Source organism: Peromyscus eremicus, unplaced genomic scaffold (assembly GCF_949786415.1).
Source record: "Peromyscus eremicus unplaced genomic scaffold, PerEre_H2_v1 PerEre#2#chr22_unloc_1, whole genome shotgun sequence".
Taxonomy (NCBI): domain Eukaryota; kingdom Metazoa; phylum Chordata; class Mammalia; order Rodentia; family Cricetidae; genus Peromyscus; species Peromyscus eremicus.
This window is the reverse complement of record NW_026734286.1, coordinates 7,363,301-7,384,058: the sequence shown is the minus strand read 5'-3', so window position 1 is coordinate 7,384,058 and position 20,758 is coordinate 7,363,301. Positions and strand designations below refer to the sequence as shown.

The following is a 20,758-nucleotide window of genomic DNA, read 5'->3' as shown; positions in this document are numbered from 1 at the left end:
TTGAAAAACTAAAACAAACAAACAAACAAACAAACAAACAAACAAAAAAACCCCAGACTTTAAGCTCCCTGCTGCAGATAGAATTGCCACAACATAGAAGGAACCATTAAGGCATCCAAAGAATATAGATAGCACAGGTCAACTCTGTCTGGATTGTGGTAACACTAACTGTCAATGGATGAATCTTTCCCACATGCCTATTTTGAAATAACCACTCAGAGGCTTATATTAATGATAAACATTTGGCTGATGGCTTAGACATATTATTAGTTAGCTCTTACATTTAAATTAACCCATTTCTATCCATTGATGTATATTTGCAGGTTCTGCCCTGACCCCACCCTTCTTCATCTATTACTTAGTTTGAATGTAATGCCTAACCTTTTCTGCCAGGCATTTGAATAAAATAGCTTTATTTATCAACCAACAAGAGCAACACATATTCACAGCATACAGAAAGACCATCCCATAACAACTAACCACTGGGAAAACTACCCTATGCCTTACCTGTTGTCAGGGCTCTCCTCAAACTAAATATTTTTGGATTCATTGCCATACTTTGCCTAGTAAAAATAATGTCACTCCCCCATGTTGCTCCTCCACACAACAAAATCTGAGACTTGGGTCTGGCAGCCAAAGTCCTATGTATTGTGGGAAATCATTCCATTTAGCTAATGGCTTTGGGGAACAAGCCTTAGGTTGTGGCTTTGTCTGCATATGTGACCCCTTAGGAGCGGAGGGAGAGTTGTCATTCATATTCTTGGGTAATCAAGACTGGGTCAGGTGGTGGAGAATGGCTTGCAGTTGGTCCACATCCGTCATGAGGAGATTGGCAGCTGGATCAGCAGCGGATCATCAGTGCATGTACCTTGCTTTGTATTAGTGAGTCTGTATTCCCATTGCACCCCTTAATAAATTGAGATATATATATTTGTGGGCTCTTGCTACACCTATGCTGTCTTGTTTGACAGCTGAAGACCTAAAACTACTGTCCCCACTGAAACTGTGGAGACCACTGCAGTGCTTTGGGATATCTTTCTGTATGCTGTGAATATGTGTTGCTCTGGTTAGCTGATAAATAAAGCTGTTTGGCTTATGGCAGGCAGCTTAGAGGAAGGCAGGAAATTCAGGAAAGAGGAAGATGAAAGGCAGAGGCAGAGGAGCCATCCTGCTGTCCAAGGAGCAGCATGTAATGGCTCACAGGTAAAGCCACTGAACAGTGGTGACATATAGATTAATAGAAGTGGGCTGAGTTCAGTTATAAGAGCTAGCTAGCAAGAAAATTGAGCCATAGTTCATGGCCGTATAGTTCGTAATTAATATAAGCCTCTGAGTAATTATTTTTTTAAGTGGCTGTGGGACCGCAGGCTAGGCAGGACTGGAGAAATCTTCCGACTACACTGCAGTCTATGGTTACCTGTATAGGTAATGGGTCACTCTCATTTTATTTGATACATAGACCATTGAGATTATATTTCCAGTTATAATGTATCCTTCTCAAATCTCTGAGGATTTTGACTAGGTAGCTTTATCAGCAGCAAGCACCCAGCTGCTTTCCCAGGACTTCAGCTGCCTTCTCAGTTCTCTTCATATGTAAAAATGTGCCCACAGGCCTCACTTTCCTGGAGTTACTAATGAGACTATTCACCATTTACCCTGTTATCAGACTCCAAATGAGATAAACTCACAAAACATACTTCAGTATAACTTTTTACTATTTTTTAAAGGATAATTGTGTTACAATGACCTCTGTCTAATTGTGAATGTTTGGATAGGAAAAGGTGTAACATTTAAAGCTTAAGCTTTGAGGATCTTTGAAATGTTTTAAGGTCCAAGAAAAGGGGTTTTGAGTTGTGTAAATGCAAGTTTATGTACGGTATGAGGATATCAAAGTTTAAATTGTGATAAGATATTGATTTAGGGTATACAAAATGAATGAATAATGCTTCAAAGCTCAAAGTCTTATTAATCAATGCAGTTCTGATAAGCTATTAATGTAGCTCTGGGAAAGCTTTGCTTCTATTGTCAGAATCACAAGCTCGAGATTTTAAAGTCCATTTGGTTATTTTTGAAGTACAGACTTAAAAGTTCTTATTGAGCTAAAACACCAGAATAATCTATATACATCCAGTATTCTGGATAGAGAGAAGAGGCCCTGCTTTTTTTCATACTTAAAATCGAGATCAAGTGAGCTATTGCCCTTCTGCTTCACAGAATGTTTCTGTCCTCTCTGAGATCACCTTAAATAGTATTCATGCTTTTAATCCAGAATCATATCGGGGTCCCCAAGCTTTTACCATGACACAAGGGCATGAGTCTTCTGCTCTTCCCACAATATGGTTATGAGTACATATTACAAACAGTAGTAATGCTAACATATCTAAAACTTGTACCTCTTCATATAAACTTAAAAAAGTCTTGTAAGCTTCAGGTCATCTACTTCCATCTACCTCTCACATGTGAAATGGACTCCAGATATATACTCTTGTCAATCAACAGCCTGCTTCCCCACCTGACTATTTCCTGAGGGTGGAATCTTCCCCTTTCTCTGGTCTTGGGACTCCCCTCCCAGAGTGACAAGGACTGTGGACCAAAAGATTTCAAATGGACACCCAAGAAACAAATTTTCCCCTAACCTCCTCAGCTTTATCTTCTGTTGCTAATATGTGTCTCTTCCAGCAGATTTCTAAGCAATCAAATGCTGCAGACTGCTCTAACTGCTGCCTGATTTTCTACCAACAAAAGGCCGAAATGTTAAGTTTCAAGCTTGGGACAAATAGCTGAGGTGAGTATATCATAGCAAATCTGGATTTGGTCACCATTTTTTCCCAGAATCCTCCAGTCTCTACCTGTTACAGGGTATGGCTGGCATACTGAATCCCCTACCCTGAATTCTTCTGCCCAGGGGCTGGGCTATCCTACACCCAGAGGCTCTTCCATATGTAGTTTAGACATTTTGGTCACCTGTCTCTTTTGTATGTTTGGCCTCCTGACTGCTCCACCTGGTTCTCATCTCTTCCCTTCCCCTCCCACACTCTCCACATGACCCAGCTCAGTCCGGTCTTATCTACTCTATACTCCCTCAGATATCCCTGCCTCTGACTATGCTCTCCCAAACAACTACAATAAACTTTCTCCTCCACCATACTTAGGAGCATTCATATTCTTTTCTTTTTATTCTTTTTCTCATTCAAGCACACCTAATGATACAGTTCAAAATTATGAAATTTTCTCCATTAGTTCATATATCATGAAATTAAGCATTCATTTAAGCATTAACTAAAGGATCAGGAGAAGAGATCTGAGTTTCAGCCAGATCCTGTGAAAGGACAAGTCCCAAAGTTCCATGGCTGGTCTGGAATTCTAAAGATCTAGAAATGATTTGGTCTTTGTGGCAAAGATGTGTCTGTAGCATGAATCTTAAAGAGTCTTATTAGTAAAATCAGACCTGAGGCAGGTATTGGGGTGAACACTGGAAGATCAGAGAGACAGAACAAGCCACAGCTAACCTCACCTGGCCAACTTCTCAGCTAATCTTGTTTCCTCAGACTGGAAGCCTCTGAGTCCTCATATCCGAATGGCTCTCAGCTGAACTATGCTGCTTGAAAGTCTGAAAGCTTAACCAGGCAAATGCTTCTAGTTTCTGGTCTTCACACCTTATATATCTTTCCTTTCTACCATTACTCCCTTGAATTAAAGGCTCGCTTTCTGGGATTAAAGGTGAGAGTCACCATGCTTGGCTGTATCCTTGAACAGATGGATTTCTGCCTCTGGAATGCTAGGATTACAGGCGTGTGCTACCACTGCCTATTCTCTATGTTTAATATTGTGGCTCTTCTGTCTCTGATCCCAGATAAGTTTATTAGGGTGCACAATATTTTGGAGAACACAGTACCACCACATTTGTCCAGCAGAAAATTCTCTCTCTCCCCTTTCTAAAAACCATTTGACAGGGACTTTATTGCCAGAGTCCAGCTTTGTCGAGGTTCAGGTCCAAAAGTGGAGGTGTGGAGTTGGTGAGGGAAGCAGACTGACAGAATCTGAGGCTAAATCTCAACAGCTGTTTATTTCATTAGTAACTGTGCAGAATTACTAGAAGTCATGCAGAGTGGAGCAGACCTTTCATCTTAGCACTCTACAGCAGAGGCAAACTTTTCTTTATGATTTTTAGGCTAGTCTGGTCAGCACATCAAGTTCCTGTCCAGTCAGGGCTGCAGAGTGAGACCCTGGTTAAGAAAATGAAATAATAGAAGCATGATGTAAAAATAAGTATTCTTAATTTGCTTTACTTATTTTCACTAATGATGCAGAAGTAAGGGAACACAAATTTGTAGACTGTAACACGAATCTTAAACGGTCTTATTAATGAAAACAAAGCCGGAGCTAAGTATTGGGGTAAACGCTGAAAGATCAGAGAAACAGAACAAGCCACATTCAACCTCACCTTGCCAGTTCCTCAGCTGATCTTGTTTCCTCAGACTGAAAGCTTCTGAGTCCTCATGTGAATGGATCTCAGCTGAACTGCTGCTGAAAGCTAAATGTTTAAAAAAGACTCTAGTTCCTGGTCTTCATGCCTTACATACCTTTCTGCTTCCTGCCATCACTTCCTGGGATTAAAGACATGTGTCACCATGCCTGGCTCTTTCCAGTGTGGCTTTGAACTCACAGAGATCTAGATGGACCTCTGCCTCTGGAATGCTAGGATTAAAGGGGTGTGTGCTCTCATTTTCTGGCCTCTATGTCTATCTAGTGGCTGTTCTTTTTTCTGAACCCAGATAAGTTTATTAGGGTGCACAATATATTGGGGGACACAATATCACCACAGTAGACTGCTATGTCAAATGGGCAATATCATACATACATTTAATATTCAAATAATTAAATATATAAATTTACATATTTATGATTAAATAAATATATAAATTATATATAATTTAGTCATTAGAGTATTGAGGCTCTCTAGTAAATATAGTTATAAGTAAAAAGCTCACTCTGATCCTGTAGGGTTTACTTCTCTAAATCCTGTATTTATATTGATGGGCCTTTTCTACAGATTAACAGTTTAAGAGAGTGCATATTAGTGTATAGGTGTTTTTTTTATATCATATATATATATTTTTTACAAAAATGAAAATCATAGCACGTTTTCTACAGCACTCCTGAGGTATTGCTAGTCCAGAAAGTGGCAGGTTTCCTTTGTCCTTTCTCAGTTCATAGCAAAACCTAATTCCCCAGAAGAGATTCCTACTGAGTGCAGGAATAGTTCAGGGAAGACTTTGCAGTCCAGCCCCAAGTTCTGCATGAATGTCAATCTCTGCAGGACTGGGGCAGTTCTGTGCTTGGGATGAAAGCCAGGACTGCCAATCATTGAGCTCCCTCACTTCACAGCACTCTGTCCACTAAGGGAGCTGTTTAGATCACTCAGGCCTCCATAGCCAGTCAGGACCTCCAGATTGACGGCCAATCAGAATGGGGAGGGCACTTCCGGTCTGCCCTGCTGCACGATCTGTAGCCCACTGGTTAAAGGTGGATCTGTGTGCTGGGCTGTGACTGGCTGCTGGGAGTCACGAGGCGAGCGGGTGAGCAGGGAATCAGTCATGGTGAGTGAGGGGCCACCGTCACACGTGGGGAGAAGCCGCGGGAGCCAGTCGGGGGTCCCCCGGGGCTGTGGAAATGGCGTCAGGTCGCCGTGTCCGGAGTGATTCCCTTTAGTCCCCTGAGGTCCCTGCAACTCCCAGGCAGAAGCGGGACTTATGAGTGATTTATCGCTGGGGTTTGCGCCTTCACAGAGCATGGGGGAGTGTGAGCCTTTGTGTGGAAATATCCTAGTCACCATGCAAGGCATGGTGATCATGGTGATCCTTTTTTCATTTCTTTCAGTAAAAACTGTAGGCAGGGAAGGCAGATTTGCTAACTTGCAGAGCCCTGGTCACTCTATTGTCTCCTAAAAGTTCTGCACTTGGCACTGAACATTCAGGTGTAGGATCCATCTGCAGTTAATTCTGTGCAGGGCGTAAAGCCTGTGTCATTAACACATTTGCATGTAGATGCCAGGGTGGTTCATTTACCTGTGTCATTAAGGAGAGACTTACTGTGATTTCTGGCCTCATGTGGTAAAATTGAATTTATATTTATTGTGTTTTTATTTCTAAGTATGCTTTCATGTTCTGTTGATCTCTTTATTCTTTTCCCAGACAGTACAATTCCCCCCGCACCCCACCGAGATAGATTTTCTCTGTGTAGCCCAGACTGTCCTGGTACTCACTCTGTAGACCAGGCTGGCCTCAAACAACCAAGTGCTTCCTTTAAAGGTGTGTGCCGCCACCACCGCCCAGTTCAGTGCAGTCTTTATTGCAATTTCATTCAAAGTTAGAAGTCAGATGGTGTCACAGTGTTTATGTACTATTGATTCAGTCCTGTGATGATCAATTTTTCATTCATGATGACATTTTCTCATGTTATTTTTGTTTCTCATGCAATTTACTTTGTACCATAAATTGTTAGACTTTAATTGAACTTTTGCTGTATCCGTAGCTCCAATTCTGCATTGTCATAATATAATATTGACGTAATGGACACATGGTTGCTTTCTACTCAAGGTTAGTCCAGCTCCCTGCTAATGAAGCCCATCCTCCATTAGGCACAGTTCCCAGTGGGATCCCCAAGTCTCCATGATTAAAAGTGCATGGTTACACCCTTTCCTTAAAAAGACTCTTTAATTAGGTTTACATGTATGTAGGAGGAGATGGTCCCTGTGTCCTAGGCAGGTAGGCCCCATGCAGCTAGGGAACAGAGGAAAGAATCCATGACCCCAACCAGAGACAGTTGAGTGCATCCATGTGTTTCCCCAACTGACTGTAACTGTTGAAGCCAGTTGTTGTCATCCAGGTCTGTCACCTTCTCCTCAGTCCCCAGACAGAAGATGTTGCTTGGCCCCATTTTCTCCCTATTGAGTCTGGTCTGGGCTGTGATCAGACAGATTTGTGACTCTCCATGTTTGCTGGACTGAAGTCTTTTGGTTTAATTTGTTAAAATGTTTAAATCAGTGGTAGTGTTGCTTGCTGTTAATCCCAGCACTTGAGATGCAGAGGCAGGCAGATCTGTGAGTGTGAGGCCAGCCTGGTCTACAGAGTGAGCTCCTAGGACAGCCAGGTCTGTTACATAGAGAAACCCTGTCTGGAAAAACAAAAAGCATTGCCTTGGTCATAGTGCTTCACAGCAAGGGAAGAGTCAGTAAGACAGGTTATGTAGTATTTTGTTATATTATCTCTGTATTCTCCATATGCCCTGGGAAATCAAGTAAGGATAAATGAAAGAGTAATGTGCTGTGGAATATTATCTTAACTGGACAAAGATTTGTTACCTTTGTTTATGATGTGGAATATTATCTTATGTAAAGGTGTGATATTTGTATCTGCTGCATTTGTTTAATGATGTGAGGTTGTGTTACATTTGTTTACCCAGCATTTGTTTAATTATGAAGAGATGTGTTGCTGTTTCACTTTGCCTGTGTAAGGCACCTGGATGGTAAATAAAAAGCTGAATGGCCGCTAGCTAGGCTGAAGAGGGATGCACAGGGCTGGTGGGCAGAGAGAATAAACAGGAGCAGAAATCTATGATCCAAAGAAAGAGAGGGAAGAAGAAAGGAGAGAATGAGGGAGAAAGAGAGGGACTAACCCAGGGCCAGGAGCCTGGCAGCCACCAGCCAGACATGGAGACAGCAGGAAAGATATACAGAAAGAATTAAAGGTACAAAGCCCCGTGGCATGAGGCAGATAAAGAGAAACATGTTAACTTAAGTTGAAAGAGATAGCCAGAGGTGAACCTAAGCTAGGCCAAGCATTCAAAACTAATAATAAGTCTCTATGCCATGGTTTGGGAGCTTGCAGGTGTCCCCCTAAAAATGCCTGGTACATTTGATGTTTCAATGTGGGGCATGAAATTTCCACATACATCCTGAGAAAGCTGAAAAAAAAAAAGTAAAAAGAAAAGAAAAGAAAACAAAAAGAACAAAGAAGCCGGCCAGTGGTGGCGCACGCCTTTAATCCCAGCACTCGGGAGGCAGAGCCAGGCGGATCTCTGTGAGTTCAAGGCCAGCCTGGGCTACCAAGTGAGTTCCAGGAAAGGCACAAATCTACACAGAGAAACCCTGTCTCGAAAAAAACAAAACAAAACAAAACAAAACAAAACAAAAAAAAAAAACAAAAAGAACAAAGAAAACTAGACACAGCTTCTTTAAGAGGTTCTGCCGTACAGAAGAGCATTTAAAGAGCCCTTTTCTCCTGTGGACATTCAAACAGTATTGGACTATCACGTAATAGGGGATCTTTGAAATCAGACTAAATGCATTGTTCATCGTGGTTTGACTTGAGCCTGTCATGACCTGTGTCTAAATGTTGAGGGTTGAATGAAAAATCTTCCAGGTAGTGTGCTGACTTTGAGCATTTGTCTTTGGTGTGAGCCTTCATGGTGACTTACAATCACAATTGTGACATAGAGTCACAATTGGTGACTTCTTCTTAGGAGGAGGAGCCTTTCTGGAGGAATATAGTCTCACCACATTTCTTTGTTTTGTTGAAAGTGAGCAGCCCCCTTCCTTCTCATGTAGGCATGCCATCACCAACAGTAGAGACTTCATTCTTAAATAATGTAAGGTAAAGTAGAAGCAATTGCTTTTCCTTGTCAAAATCCATATTTCTTGCCTGATGTTTTTATGTTTATATTTTTGGCAGATTGAATCAGGTTTTTGTACATGTCAGGCATTTGCTCTTGTGCTGAACTTTACCCCTGACATGACTTTTGAACTTTGGCATTGGTGTCATTTTTCAGAGCCAGAATGCATTCATTCATGAAATTAATAGTGATCTCCTGAATCATTAAATCGTCGATGTGTAATATTGTCTCCACCTTTGTGTATGTTTTTACAGTTTTACATTATTTTCAAATGTGTTATCTTATCTGTTCACCCATCTGTCTATACTCCGTCCCTTTGGGTGTTTGTTTTACTGTTTTAGGATCAGCATTTACTTTACTAATGATCTTGAGAACTCATTGATCTGTCAGACAGCAACTTAATAACAATGCTTTGCTTCCTGGGAATGAATAGCCTTACAGTTCAATAGACAAATATAGAACTGGCGTGAATGTTTCACTCTATGGAGAAATTTTGAGTGAGGCCTGAGTGCTTTCTGTTTTTTTGTTGTTGTTGTTGTTGTTTTTGTTAGAGACAGGGTCTCACTATGTACCTTTGGCTGTCCTTGCAATCTCTACATAGACCAGGCAGGCTCAGAAATCACAAATTTCGCCTGTCTCTGCCTCCCGAGGGTTGGGATTAGAGTTGTGCACCACCCACCTTTATTGTGTATCCTTTCTTGAAGTTAGTAATTTTCATGAAGTTCTGCTGATGTATACTAAATAGTGTTACTCTGTTTGCATGTCTCTCTGTATATATTCCTAGGCATTTCTCCTGCTGTGCTGTATTCTATTCTGTGGGCACTGGAATGGAAGGTGTCATTCTCTTTTGATGTTTCCTTTTAAAATGAGTTGGTGACTGCATTTGATATTTACTCTCCCATGTCATAGAATGTATCAAGCACACAGAATTATGTAAATATATTCTCAATGAAGTCTATATGTACAATGCAGTCTCACCGTTTCTATTATATGCATATATGGGATACTTTAGGATGCAGTGACCTATGAGGATGTGCATGTGAACTTCACTCATGAAGAGTGGGCTTTGCTGGATCCTTCCCAGAAGAGTCTCTACAAAGATGTGATGCTGGAAACCTACTGGAACCTCACTATTGTAGGTAAGAATGTGAGCTTTCTGTCAGCTTTTTTTTTTTTTTTTTTGGTTTTTCGAGACTGGGTTTCTCTGTGTAGCTTTGATCCTTTTCCTGGAACTCACTTGGTAGCCCAGGCTGGCCTTGAACTCACAGAGATCTGCCTGGCTCTGCCTCCCAAGTGCTGGGATTAAAGGCGTGCACCACCACCGCCCGGCTATTCTGTCAGCTTTTAACTTGAGGGAAGAAGCCTTTCTTGGAGATTGGTGCCCTCCTATAATTTTGAATGTTAAAGAAGAAAAGTTCTGGTGAATATAGCAGGCATTGTTCTAAAGTTCATGAAAGACAGTAATTTCAATTGTTCCTAATTTCCAGTAATATATCTCATTGTCTGCTGCTGTATTTTAGGGTACAAATGGGAAGACCACAATATTGAAGAACATTATCAAAATTCTTCAAGACATGGCAGGTAATTTTTACGTGCAAGCTGATATATATGTATGTCTGTGATAAGTACTGGATTCCTGGTTGCTGGGTTCCTCCATCACTGATGCAATAAGTCAAATCAAACCAAATTAATAAATCCAGATTTAATAAACATAGCATAGCAAAGCAGAGCACTCCAGGGGCTCTCAGGATGTCAGGAGACAGAACAGGAGAGCACCCATGGCAGATCTGTGGACCAGGTCTTAAAGAGCCAGTAGGCATGGACATGGTCCCAGACATCTCTGGGGGAGGAGCCACCAATGGTGGGCTTTCTGGAATGAGGCCACATCAGCTGGAAATTGTAAACATCCCAACTTTATTTTGGGTATATATGGGAGCAGGTTCAAGTCTGTCTACTTCTTGCTAGCATGGGACCATGTGCAGAGGCATGAGTGTTGAGTCAGGTGGACCTATGCTCAGCAGGTTTATGGGCGGAGAAGCATTTGGATAGCAGCCATCCAGGAGACCTCATGCGTCTGTTCTTGAGGAGGTGGAGAAGGTGGGTTGCTAGGAGAAAAAAGAATAACTTTTTATCACTGGCCTTATGAACAGGGATAGGCATTGGTAGTAGGAAGACTACCAGAAAGAATGGAACTGAGAATTGTCTTGGTTGTACAAAAGAGTCAAGGGTGAATGAGTGAGGCATGAGGGCAGATATGCCCTTAATTGGGACATCTTGGAAAACAAGGTTTGAGTTGCTGGGTAGGTGCCCACTTGTGCCTGGAGAGGTGGTACCAGCAATGAAATCGCCGGAGCTTGAGGAGATGGCATGCCAAATCTAGGGATGATGTGTTCCAGGAGTACTGGAGCCATGTATCTTCTGTTTTTCTGGAGGTTGGGAGAGCATCCATCCTGTAAATGTGTCAATAAGAGTTAAGAGATATGGAGCCTTTTTATGAACAGGCATGTGGGTGAAATCTACCTGTTAGTATTTGTCCAGTTGGCGTTCTTTTTGGTGGTTGGCATCCTCAGAGCTGTTGCAGGAGCTGGTATACCTGCAGGGCCCCCTGTGGGTTTGGCCTTGGCCCTGGCAGGAGGAGTGAACCTACAGAATATGCTCAAAAATGGGTGGGGTCAAAAATAGGCTCTAGACACTGATATTTTTTTCCATCAGGCCAGACTTCTAAAGTAGCCGAGCCCTTTTCCCAGGAACCTTCAGGTGTCTGTAAAACTACTAGAACAGATATACAGCTTGGTGTCATAGTACAAAGCTATGGCTTTGGGTTAAAAGGCATGGATATTTTTAAGTCTAAATTCACTGAACAAAGGAGGTTGTGGGAATGGAGGAGGGAGTTGAACATGCCTGCAGGGTTCTATATCCTCTCTAGTGCTAACCTAGCTCTAAAAGCTGGACCAGTAAAATCCACAGAAATTTAAGGACCCCTGAAAACTGTTTATAATCAATGGTTTATCATTTTGTCAAAACTGCATTTATCAAAGCTAAAATTTGAACCTCTGAAGTTTATCTGAAATCAGTTTATCCTGTACCATGAGTCTGTGAATTAGGCACACCTGTCTGTATTTTTAACAGGAAACATACTAATGAGCTACTAAGGTGCTTGTAGTTTTGGGTTTTGGGGTGCTGTTAACTGGCAAATCTCTTAGTACCCTGGTCATCAAACACCATCAGAACTGAGAAGGATAAATAAATGAGCAGGAGTGAGCCAGCTTTCCTGTTACCCAGGCAGTCCCAAGCCTCTCCGAGGTCACTGGGCGACAAGTCCCAGAGGTAGCACTTCTTCAGATGCCAAGCTCAGAGGGTCTGACAGATTCTTTGTGGAGTAGAAATTTGGGGAGATTGGCCTATCTGTCTTGGCAGAGTGGGACAATTGTTCCCCCAGTGCTCCACCTATTCATAGTCTGGACATGATCTCAGCAGCACTTAAAAGTGTAAAGCAGCTTTTCGTTGTGTGGCTGGCTTTGTTACTTTTGAGTCATGCCTCCAGGTAGAAGTTCTTCTATGGCCATCCATCTTCTTGGAGAAGATACAGGATGCTTCCAGGAGTTGGCATGTCTCTCATAAAAAGCTTTTATATTGAATGCTATAATCTCAGTTCTCTGACAGTGTTTGAGAATGGGGGAACAAAATCTGTTAGGTATATCTATACTAAACAAATGTTGTTTAGGTTTAACTTTGAGGGCATATGTAAGTTAAGTCTAAATGTACAGTTTACCCAATTAGTTACAGCTTACCAATGTTAGTAAAAGCCAGAAGATTCAGTCTGTAGTTTTCAGTGGTGATCCTAAGATATATCAGGCCATACCAAGCATTAACATTGCTGACAATTTATATTTCAATATCAGTGATCAAACCCGGCATTGTTTTAAATCCTGTTTAATACACCTTATTTTTAGGACAGGACAGAAATTATCCAACAGAAATATATCCTAACCCGAGTTATATTGGAGACCTAATGTCTCCTTGGTGGGGCCATTCCAAGTGGTTACCCTTATTAAAGATGGTTTTGAAGTATTTCTTTAACCTCAATCAAAATGGTGACTTGTGATGTTCTCTAGAACAGTTTCCATCTGGAGTCACAAGCCTTACAGATTTTAAAACATACCCATTTAGCAAGACACATTCAGGACACATAAACTCAGGAATTCAAAACTAGTCAGAAACACACATGTGTGGCTACACCATTCACACAATTCCACCACACATAAAAAGTAAACAGGATCATTAACAGAAACAACTTTTTTTTAATGAGGCTCCTAGCAGATCGGGCCGCCTGATACCCGGATCCCAGAGAAGGCACTGCAGAGGGAAACTGAAAAGCAGAGTAGCAGCACATGCTGCCCAGTTGAGTTAGTCAGAGCAGCAAGATGAGAATATCAGAAAAAGAGATTTTAAGAGGGAGGAAGGTGTAGCAGAGTGTATTGAAGGAGAACAGGTTTAAGGGTGGAGTGGGCAGGTATAATTTTAGGGGTCAGGAGTATGGGAACAGGGCCCCCTGGGCTGCAGCGAGGTGGTGGCTGTGGTGATGGTGGCAGCGGTGGTGGTGGAGGTGGTAGTGGAGTTAGTAGATACAGTGGTGGAGGTGTTTCTGGTGGTGAAGTCCGTGGTAGTGGTGATTGTGGTGGAGATGATGGAGGTGGAGGTGGTGGTGGAGGTTAGTTGTGGTAGTAGTGATGGTGTGTTGGTGGTGGTGGCAGCATCTCTGGTAGGAGGGAAGAAGGAGGGAGTGAGCAAACAGACAGACAAACAGGCTGGAGACATTTATGCAGTAGTTCAGGGTGTGAGAGCAGACAGCAACAGAGAGAATGGATGTATTGCAGGGAGAATCCCGGTGTGACCAGATCATATTCCAGGAAGGAGAGAGGCAGACAGACAGACAATCACAACTAGGGAAGGAGAGGAATGGGATCCTTAGAATCACAGTTTGGCCAAACTATACACTGGGAACAAGATGCAGAGTAACAGGGAAGAGAGAGGAATGGGGGCTGTATTCTTGCATCCCCAATTTGGAGGAGACAACCTCAGAGATTCTGGGGACAGAACTTGGACTTAGCAAGTACTTATTCACAAGCCGTTTGCTGGTGATGTGGTTGTGAGGGCAGGTACACAAATTGCATCTGGGAGCTGTGTGTGGAGTGGACTCTGATGAAGTCTCTCTCACACAGCGGAGTTCCAAGGGCAATGACTGTCACTACCCTGAAACAAGCAGGAGTCACCTCGCACTGCAATGACTCAGTAGGCAAGCAGTCAGGAGGTTGGAAGAGGTCCCGGACTTCTTAAGACAGTTTTCTTTGGGAATGAGAGGCTTACTGAGCTGTTCATTCCGTGTGGTAAAAGTGGAATGGGGAGAGAGAGTGAATGGCCTTCTACAGCCACACCACATGGTTGTGGAAGGACTACTCACCCCGGCCATTGCACCAAAGATAAGGATATGATCCCCGGTTGCTGGGTTCCTCTGTCAGTGATGCAGTAAGCCAAATCAAACTGAATTAATAAATCCAGATTTAATAAAAAGGGAAGCGCAAAGCAGAGCACTCCCAGGTGGCTCTCAGGAAAGCAGGAGACAGATCACGAGAGCACCCATGGCAGATGTATGGGCTGGGTCTTAAATAGCTGGTAGGCATGGTCCTAGACTTCTCTCGGGGAGGAGACATGGATGGCAGGCTTTCTGCAATGGGGCTGCCTGAGCAGGAGATTTCAAACAGTTTGAAAAAATGTTAATGTGTCCTGAACTTTTAATGTAAAGCAACTGTGTAAATAGGCATAGTTTTGTAATGATTATTAAATTGTCACAACACCATATACTCCAATGTCAGGTAGCTGGTAACTGTTTTCAGAGCATTCCTTTAAGGACAAGACAAGGAAACAATGCCATAGTAGATGTCACAGTTTCAATTATAGCCATTTAAGAGGCATGTTGTAGAACTGTGCATCCAATTACCATCATGCCTTCCAATTTTCATATGATTGATGAGGGCATTAGTGTATGGCCAAGGCCTTTTATAAGCAAAGCTTTGGTATTAAAGCTAGTGTTGCTCATATACTTGTAGTGAGTGATTTAGCATAGTTTAGTGAGAGGAGCACTGTCTTAGAGACCAGGAGGTTGTCTTGGTGTATAAACATGAACCTCTATTCCATGTCTGTATGACACACAAAACATTTGACTATGGGAATGCAATGTGAAAACCCTTTATTTGTTATCTTCCTTTAGCAGGTGTGTCATCTGTCACTCTGGATACAATCCCTGTGAGCATAAGGGAAATGGAAGGAAGCATTGTAGTTCTGTCTCTCTCAGAACAACTGGAAGGTATATGGTAGTCCCCACTATGAGAAGACATGATGACTGTGATACAAGTTTACAATTAATTGGTTTTCCAACTTCAGTGGGAATTCATCAACAAACTCTCATTGGAGAAAATCCTCATAAGTACCAGGAATATGGAAATTCATCTCTCTCTACTGGTTCACTGTGCACATGTAGTGTGGCTCACAGTATAAGAAAATGTCATGAATGCAATCAGTGTGGTCAGACCCTGAGTTCTTCAAGTTCTCTTCAAAGATGTGAAAAACCTCATGTGGGAAGAGAAAATAATAAATGTGAGTCATCTACTAAAGGCTTCAGGCCTGACAGGCATCGTCAAACACACCAAAGAACCAATAACCAAGAGGCTCTCTATGAATGTAATCAACATGATAAAGCCTTCAGATCTGATTGCTCTTTTGAAGTATATCAAAGAAGTCACTTGAAAGGAAAACCCTATGAGTATAATCAAAGTTATAAAGCCTTTGAATGTCACAGTCTTCATCATCACGTACATAGAATTCAAACTCAAAAGAAATGCTATGAATGTAATCAATGTAGTAAAGCCTTTGTACAGATGAGTGATCTTCACAGACATGAAAGAATTCATACTGGAGTGAAACGCTATGAGTGTAATGAATGTGGTAAAGTATTTGCACAAAAGAGTAATCTTCAAAGTCATGAAAGAATTCATACTGGAGAGAAACCATATGAATGTAATCAATGTGGTAAAGCCTTTACACGGAAGAGTCATCTTGAAAGTCATGAAAGAATTCATACTGGAGAGAAACCCCATGAATGTAATCATTGTGGTAAAGCCTTTGCAATGAAGAGTTATCTTCTCAGCCATGAAAGAATTCATACTGGAGAGAAACCTTATGAATGTAATCAATGTGGTAAAGCCTTTGCACAGAAGGTTTATCTTCAAAGTCATGAAAGAATTCATACTGGAGAGAAACCCTATGAATGTCATCATTGTGATAAAGCCTTTGCAAGAAAGTGTTCTCTTGTTATCCATGAAAGAATTCATAGTGGAGAGAAACCCTATGAATGTAATCAGTGTGGTAAAGCCTTTGCATTGAAGAGTCGTCTTCACAAGCATGAAAGGATTCATACTGGAGAGAAACCCCATGAATGTAATCAATGTGGTAAAGCCTTTGTACAGAAGAGTAACCTTCTAGGTCATGAAAGAATTCATACTGGAGAGAAACCATATAAATGTAATCAATGTGGTAAAACCTTTGCACATAAGATTTATCTTCAAAGTCATGAAAGAATTCATACTGGAGTGAAATGCTATGAGTGTAATGAATGTGGTAAAACCTTTGCACATAAGATTTATCTTCAAAGTCATGAAAGAATTCATACTGGAGAGAAACTCTATGAATGTAATCAATGTGGTAAAGCCTTTGTACATAAGAGTAGCCTTCTACGTCATGAGAGAATTCATACTGGAGAGAAACCGTATAAATGTGACCAATGTGGTAAAACCTTTGCTCAGAAGGTTAGTCTTCAAAGTCATGAAAGAATTCATACAGGGGAGAAACCCTATGAATGTAATCAATGTGGTAAAGCCTTTGTACAGAAGAGTGGCCTTCTAAGTCATGAAAGAATTCATGCTAGACAGTACCATATGGATATAATCAATGTGGTAATTTCAGATGTGAGCTGCCATGTGGGTGATGGAAACTGAATTGTGTTTTCTACAAGAGGTACTTGCTGGAGTCCAGTGTCATAGGCTTCAGGTCCCAAAGAAGAGATCAGGCATCAGTAGAGGAAGGAGACTGCCATGATTTGAAAAACAACTACATGTTTTATGCTCTATAACTGAATCTTAGTTTAGACTCAAGCAGGTTAAAAACAGACTTAATGGTTCCAGGATAAAAGTAGCCATCAACCTCATTACAGCATTTTTCCTGGGGCAAAAAGTGATAAATTCAGCAAGTATCTTCATGCCTTTCTAGATGTGAACCCATTTTTTCCTTTCATAGTTACTTTCATCCCTGGAATTAAGTGTATCCACCTAATTAGTAAATCATTAAGTTCTCTATTTTGGTGTAATCAGGGGGACACAATGGAGCTTCTTGTGTGGGAGTAGGCATAGTAATCACTTTGTGTGGTTCCATGGTGGTGGGGATTTTTTCCAAGAATTTTGTTTAAAGAGACTGCCTTGCCTATGTATATGTTCCCTTCCTCCAGTGTAGCCAGCAAAATAAATTTCCCACAGTAAAAGGCATAAGGAAACTCCATAACATATAGTGAGAATTATTAAAATTGAAATAAAAATGATGCTGGAGAATTAAGATCGGCAATGAGGAAATGCTGGAACTTTGTCAAACAGCAATGGTCACCATGCAGTCCATGCCAGGTGGTAAACTGCTAAACAATTTCTCATCCCTTTTTATTTCTTTTAAGATTCATTTTATTATTGTTACCTTTGTGAGTCCATATGAACAGTATACTTTAAAATCAGATGTCAGGCTGTGTGACCCAGTTCTTCCTTTCTACCATCTGGGTTTTGAGGACCACACCAGGTTCATCAGTCTTGGTTACAAGCACTTTTACCTGCTGACCCATGCCATGATGAACACTGAGCACTGACATTTTTTTTGTTAATCTTTGATTTTTTTGTTTTTGTTTTTGTTTTTGTTTTTGTTTTTTTTAAACAGGCTGATGAAGTTCAGGCTGACCTTGAACTTCAGACGTTTCTGCTTCCACCTCCAGTTACTGGGATGGCAGGTTTTACTACCATGCCCTGTGTATGCAGAGGTCTTGTGTGTGCTGAGCAAGTATTCTATCTAATGACCAACATCTGATATGAAATCATTGATATAGCCGAGTTTTTCATATACAGGTCTACACTGAGAACCTGCCTCAAAACCAAAGCAAAACTGCAAACACAAACTTTTATTAAAATAAACTGTGTGTGTGTGTGTTTTGAGATGGAGTCTATCTAGTTGCCTAGACAGCCCTACACCTTACAGTGTAGCCCTTGAATCCTGCCCCTTGGCCTCGGCTTCCTAAGTACCTGGAGAACAGGGCTGGACTAGGGAGTGAGCAAGCCAGAGCACAGAGTGGCCTAACTGTGTGTCCTGGGGCTCAAAGGTAGTAGCCAGAGGTGCATCACAAGATCAGAATGTTTCCACGTTTGGATTATATTCCAGAACCTTGCTTGAAATGGAATGCCAGCATTTCAGCATGGAAGGATGGGAAGAGGCCCAGGATTCAATCCTCTTGGGGGTCAAAATGTCCTGAGAGTCTCATGTGCGCTAGGGCCACAAATGCAGTGTGAGGCACACTAAGCTGAGATTACACAAAACTGAAAAACCTCCCAGGTGGTAAAGTATTGTAGAATCCTTCCACTTCTCGCATGGGAAACTGAAACAGAGAAGGAGGACAATCGTGGCTAGAGCAATTCTGGGTATTGTTTCAACTGGTTATTGTAGCTATGGTAACAAGTGTGGTGCACTTACATCTGTCTGAATAACAGGCATAGGGAGGTGAAGTCACTCAACAAAGGTGAAAGACAATAAATGGACAATTAGCAGGATTTGAACCCATGTGTCCCATTTGTACTCATAAAGTTTTTAAGACTGCAGGTATTTATTAATATAGGGGGAGGGCATGCATGTGTGGGAATCAGAGGACAACTTACCTGAATCCATTTTCTCCTTCAACCATGTGGTTCCCAGGGAAGGATCTCAGATAGAAAAACAGGCTTGGCAGCAAGTATCATTACCACCAGCATCATCTCACTAGCCCTCAGTTGTATCATTTTGTGTGTGTTCTTCGTGTGATTGTGCATGTGTGGAGGTCACAGGTCAAAGTTGGGCATTTCATAAATTGATATTATACTCCAAGTTCACTTTATGGGTTGTTGGGTATTGAAAGGCATCTCCAGACTCTAGAATTCCCGAAGATCTGCCAATGGAGACCCTAAGGATAGGGGAGGCATTATGGCTTTCTATCTCAGCCAAACAGACAAAATGTTTGCTGTCCTGAAATTCAGACAGTGGACAGTGTCTGGTTTATTTGTGCTGTGAGTACACAAGGCTTTGAGTCATTAAAAGATAATCTGTGTTTTGATTGTGGTAACAAATCACATCCTCATAAATTCATGGCTGTATTGTCCACATACCGCTTTACTTTTCCTGTTTGTCATTCTGGCCCTATATATTCCACCCCTTCTGTACTTTGTTTTACCTGAGATCAAGTTCAAATCCTAGAAGCTGAATATTTCCCCCCTGAAGAGGCCAATCTGGATGCCAAGATTTGATGAACATCAAAACATGATCTGTTATCCCATCAAGGGATAACAAAATAATTGTTTGAATTTTTTCCTTCCCAAACATTTAAATGAGGAACATTTTCAGCACCTGGGATATTCAAACACAGGTTCTGAGTTGGGTTAACTCCTGTCGTGAATCTGGTACCCTGTACCAAGTTCCAGTGAAGAGGTCCCTGGTTGCATCCTGGCTCAGGGTGGCCCCTCATGAAGCCCCTACCCCCTCCAGATTACACAACTTGCCAAAGAAGCCTTTCTGCTAAAGGAGGCTTTGAAGGTGCAGCAGGCTATCCTGGCTAGCTCTTGGAGGAGGAGGCACTGAGAGGCCAAATGACAGTCTTGCTGCAGAGAATCTAGTTGCTATCGGCTCTGTGGAACACAGTCAGGTAATAGGACATAGAGAAAACTCTCTCTGTACATAGAGGGATAGCTTGCTGGATCTAGCCTGGGCCAGGTGCCTCAGGGATATGTCCCTGCTCCAGCCATTTATGACCACTGAAGTTTGGTTTTTCATTTAGGTACAGAAGTGTGTCGTTGTGTCTTGCTATAGATGCAGCTGGTGCAAGCTCAGGGCTGCTGAGGAGACAGCTCAGCCCTTCTGTCTCCATCATTCACCTCTGTAAGATAAAGCCTTAGGGACCAGCTTCCTCAGTCTGCAGAATGATGACCAGAACTCCTGCACTGGGAGATCAGCCTGGACATTACCAATTGTGCTCAGCTAGCCCCATCTCACCATGACTCCCTACACTCTCCCTGTGATTCCCATTACTCTGCAACACTTCACATGTTACCACTTCTGATATGCCACCTACATCACAAGTATCCACCAGGGAGTGTAGGCTCACTGTGAAAGGGAAACATAACTAGTGGGAAACATGGGTGATGGCAGGAGGGTGGTAGATGGTCTTAGTAGATAGTTTTGAGCTTCTGGACCCAAAACTCAGTTATGGCAATGAACATGAGTACAGTGCAATATTTAATAAATCCAGGGAATTTTGTGGATAGAACATTCTGCATAGAATGCCCATCATTTTTTTCTAGAGATAGTTAAAAAACGTCTGAGCCTTCTGTAGTACGCAGAAGGTGTGACAAAGGCTGGCATTGTACGGCTGAATTCAGATCATAAAGGGACAGACAAGGAAACCCTTTGACATTGGGAAATGTTCTGAGTGGGCCTTCTGGATGCCCCAATATCAAATTTGATCCAATCATTATCTGTCAGCATCAAAACTCCCAAAGTTAGATTACACAGTGGTTTATTAACTTCAAATTTTTGTATGCCCATAAGAAGAGACAATAGGTGCAGAGAGATACTGTATAGTACAAAAAACTTCTGAATTGAATTAGTTTGTATATGTGTGCTATTTATTCAGTCTTGTGTAGTTCATTTGTTCTTCATGGTGATCTTTTTTTCTTTTTTCTGTTGTTGATAGCTTTAACAA

The 20,758-nt window shown here is 41.8% G+C and overlaps 2 protein-coding genes across 2 annotated transcripts in view; one reads left to right on the top strand and one right to left on the bottom strand.

The window, feature by feature from the left end:
• LOC131900701 (zinc finger protein 260-like) overlaps positions 1–20,758 on the bottom strand; it is a 409,697-nt gene that overhangs the window by 152,241 nt on the left and 236,698 nt on the right.
• On the top strand, positions 5,793–17,334 carry LOC131900404 (zinc finger protein 883-like). The gene is made up of 4 exons (XM_059251629.1): positions 5,793–5,855; positions 9,686–9,812; positions 10,194–10,254; positions 14,945–17,334. Exons 1-4 carry the CDS (start codon positions 5,793–5,795, stop codon positions 16,722–16,724), a joined length of 2,031 nt encoding a protein of 676 aa, XP_059107612.1. The 3' UTR covers positions 16,725–17,334.

Bases quoted from the DNA above. Each gene is read 5' to 3' on its own strand.
- LOC131900404 (XM_059251629.1), top strand. From the start codon at position 5,793: ATGGGGGAGTGTGAGCCTTTGTGTGGAAATATCCTAGTCACCATGCAA. The intron at 5,856-9,685 runs GTGATCCTTTTT...GGGATACTTTAG, and splicing joins TGCAAGGCATGGTGATCATG to GATGCAGTGACCTATGAGGA. The intron at 10,255-14,944 runs GTAATTTTTACG...TTCCTTTAGCAG, and splicing joins AATTCTTCAAGACATGGCAG to GTGTGTCATCTGTCACTCTG.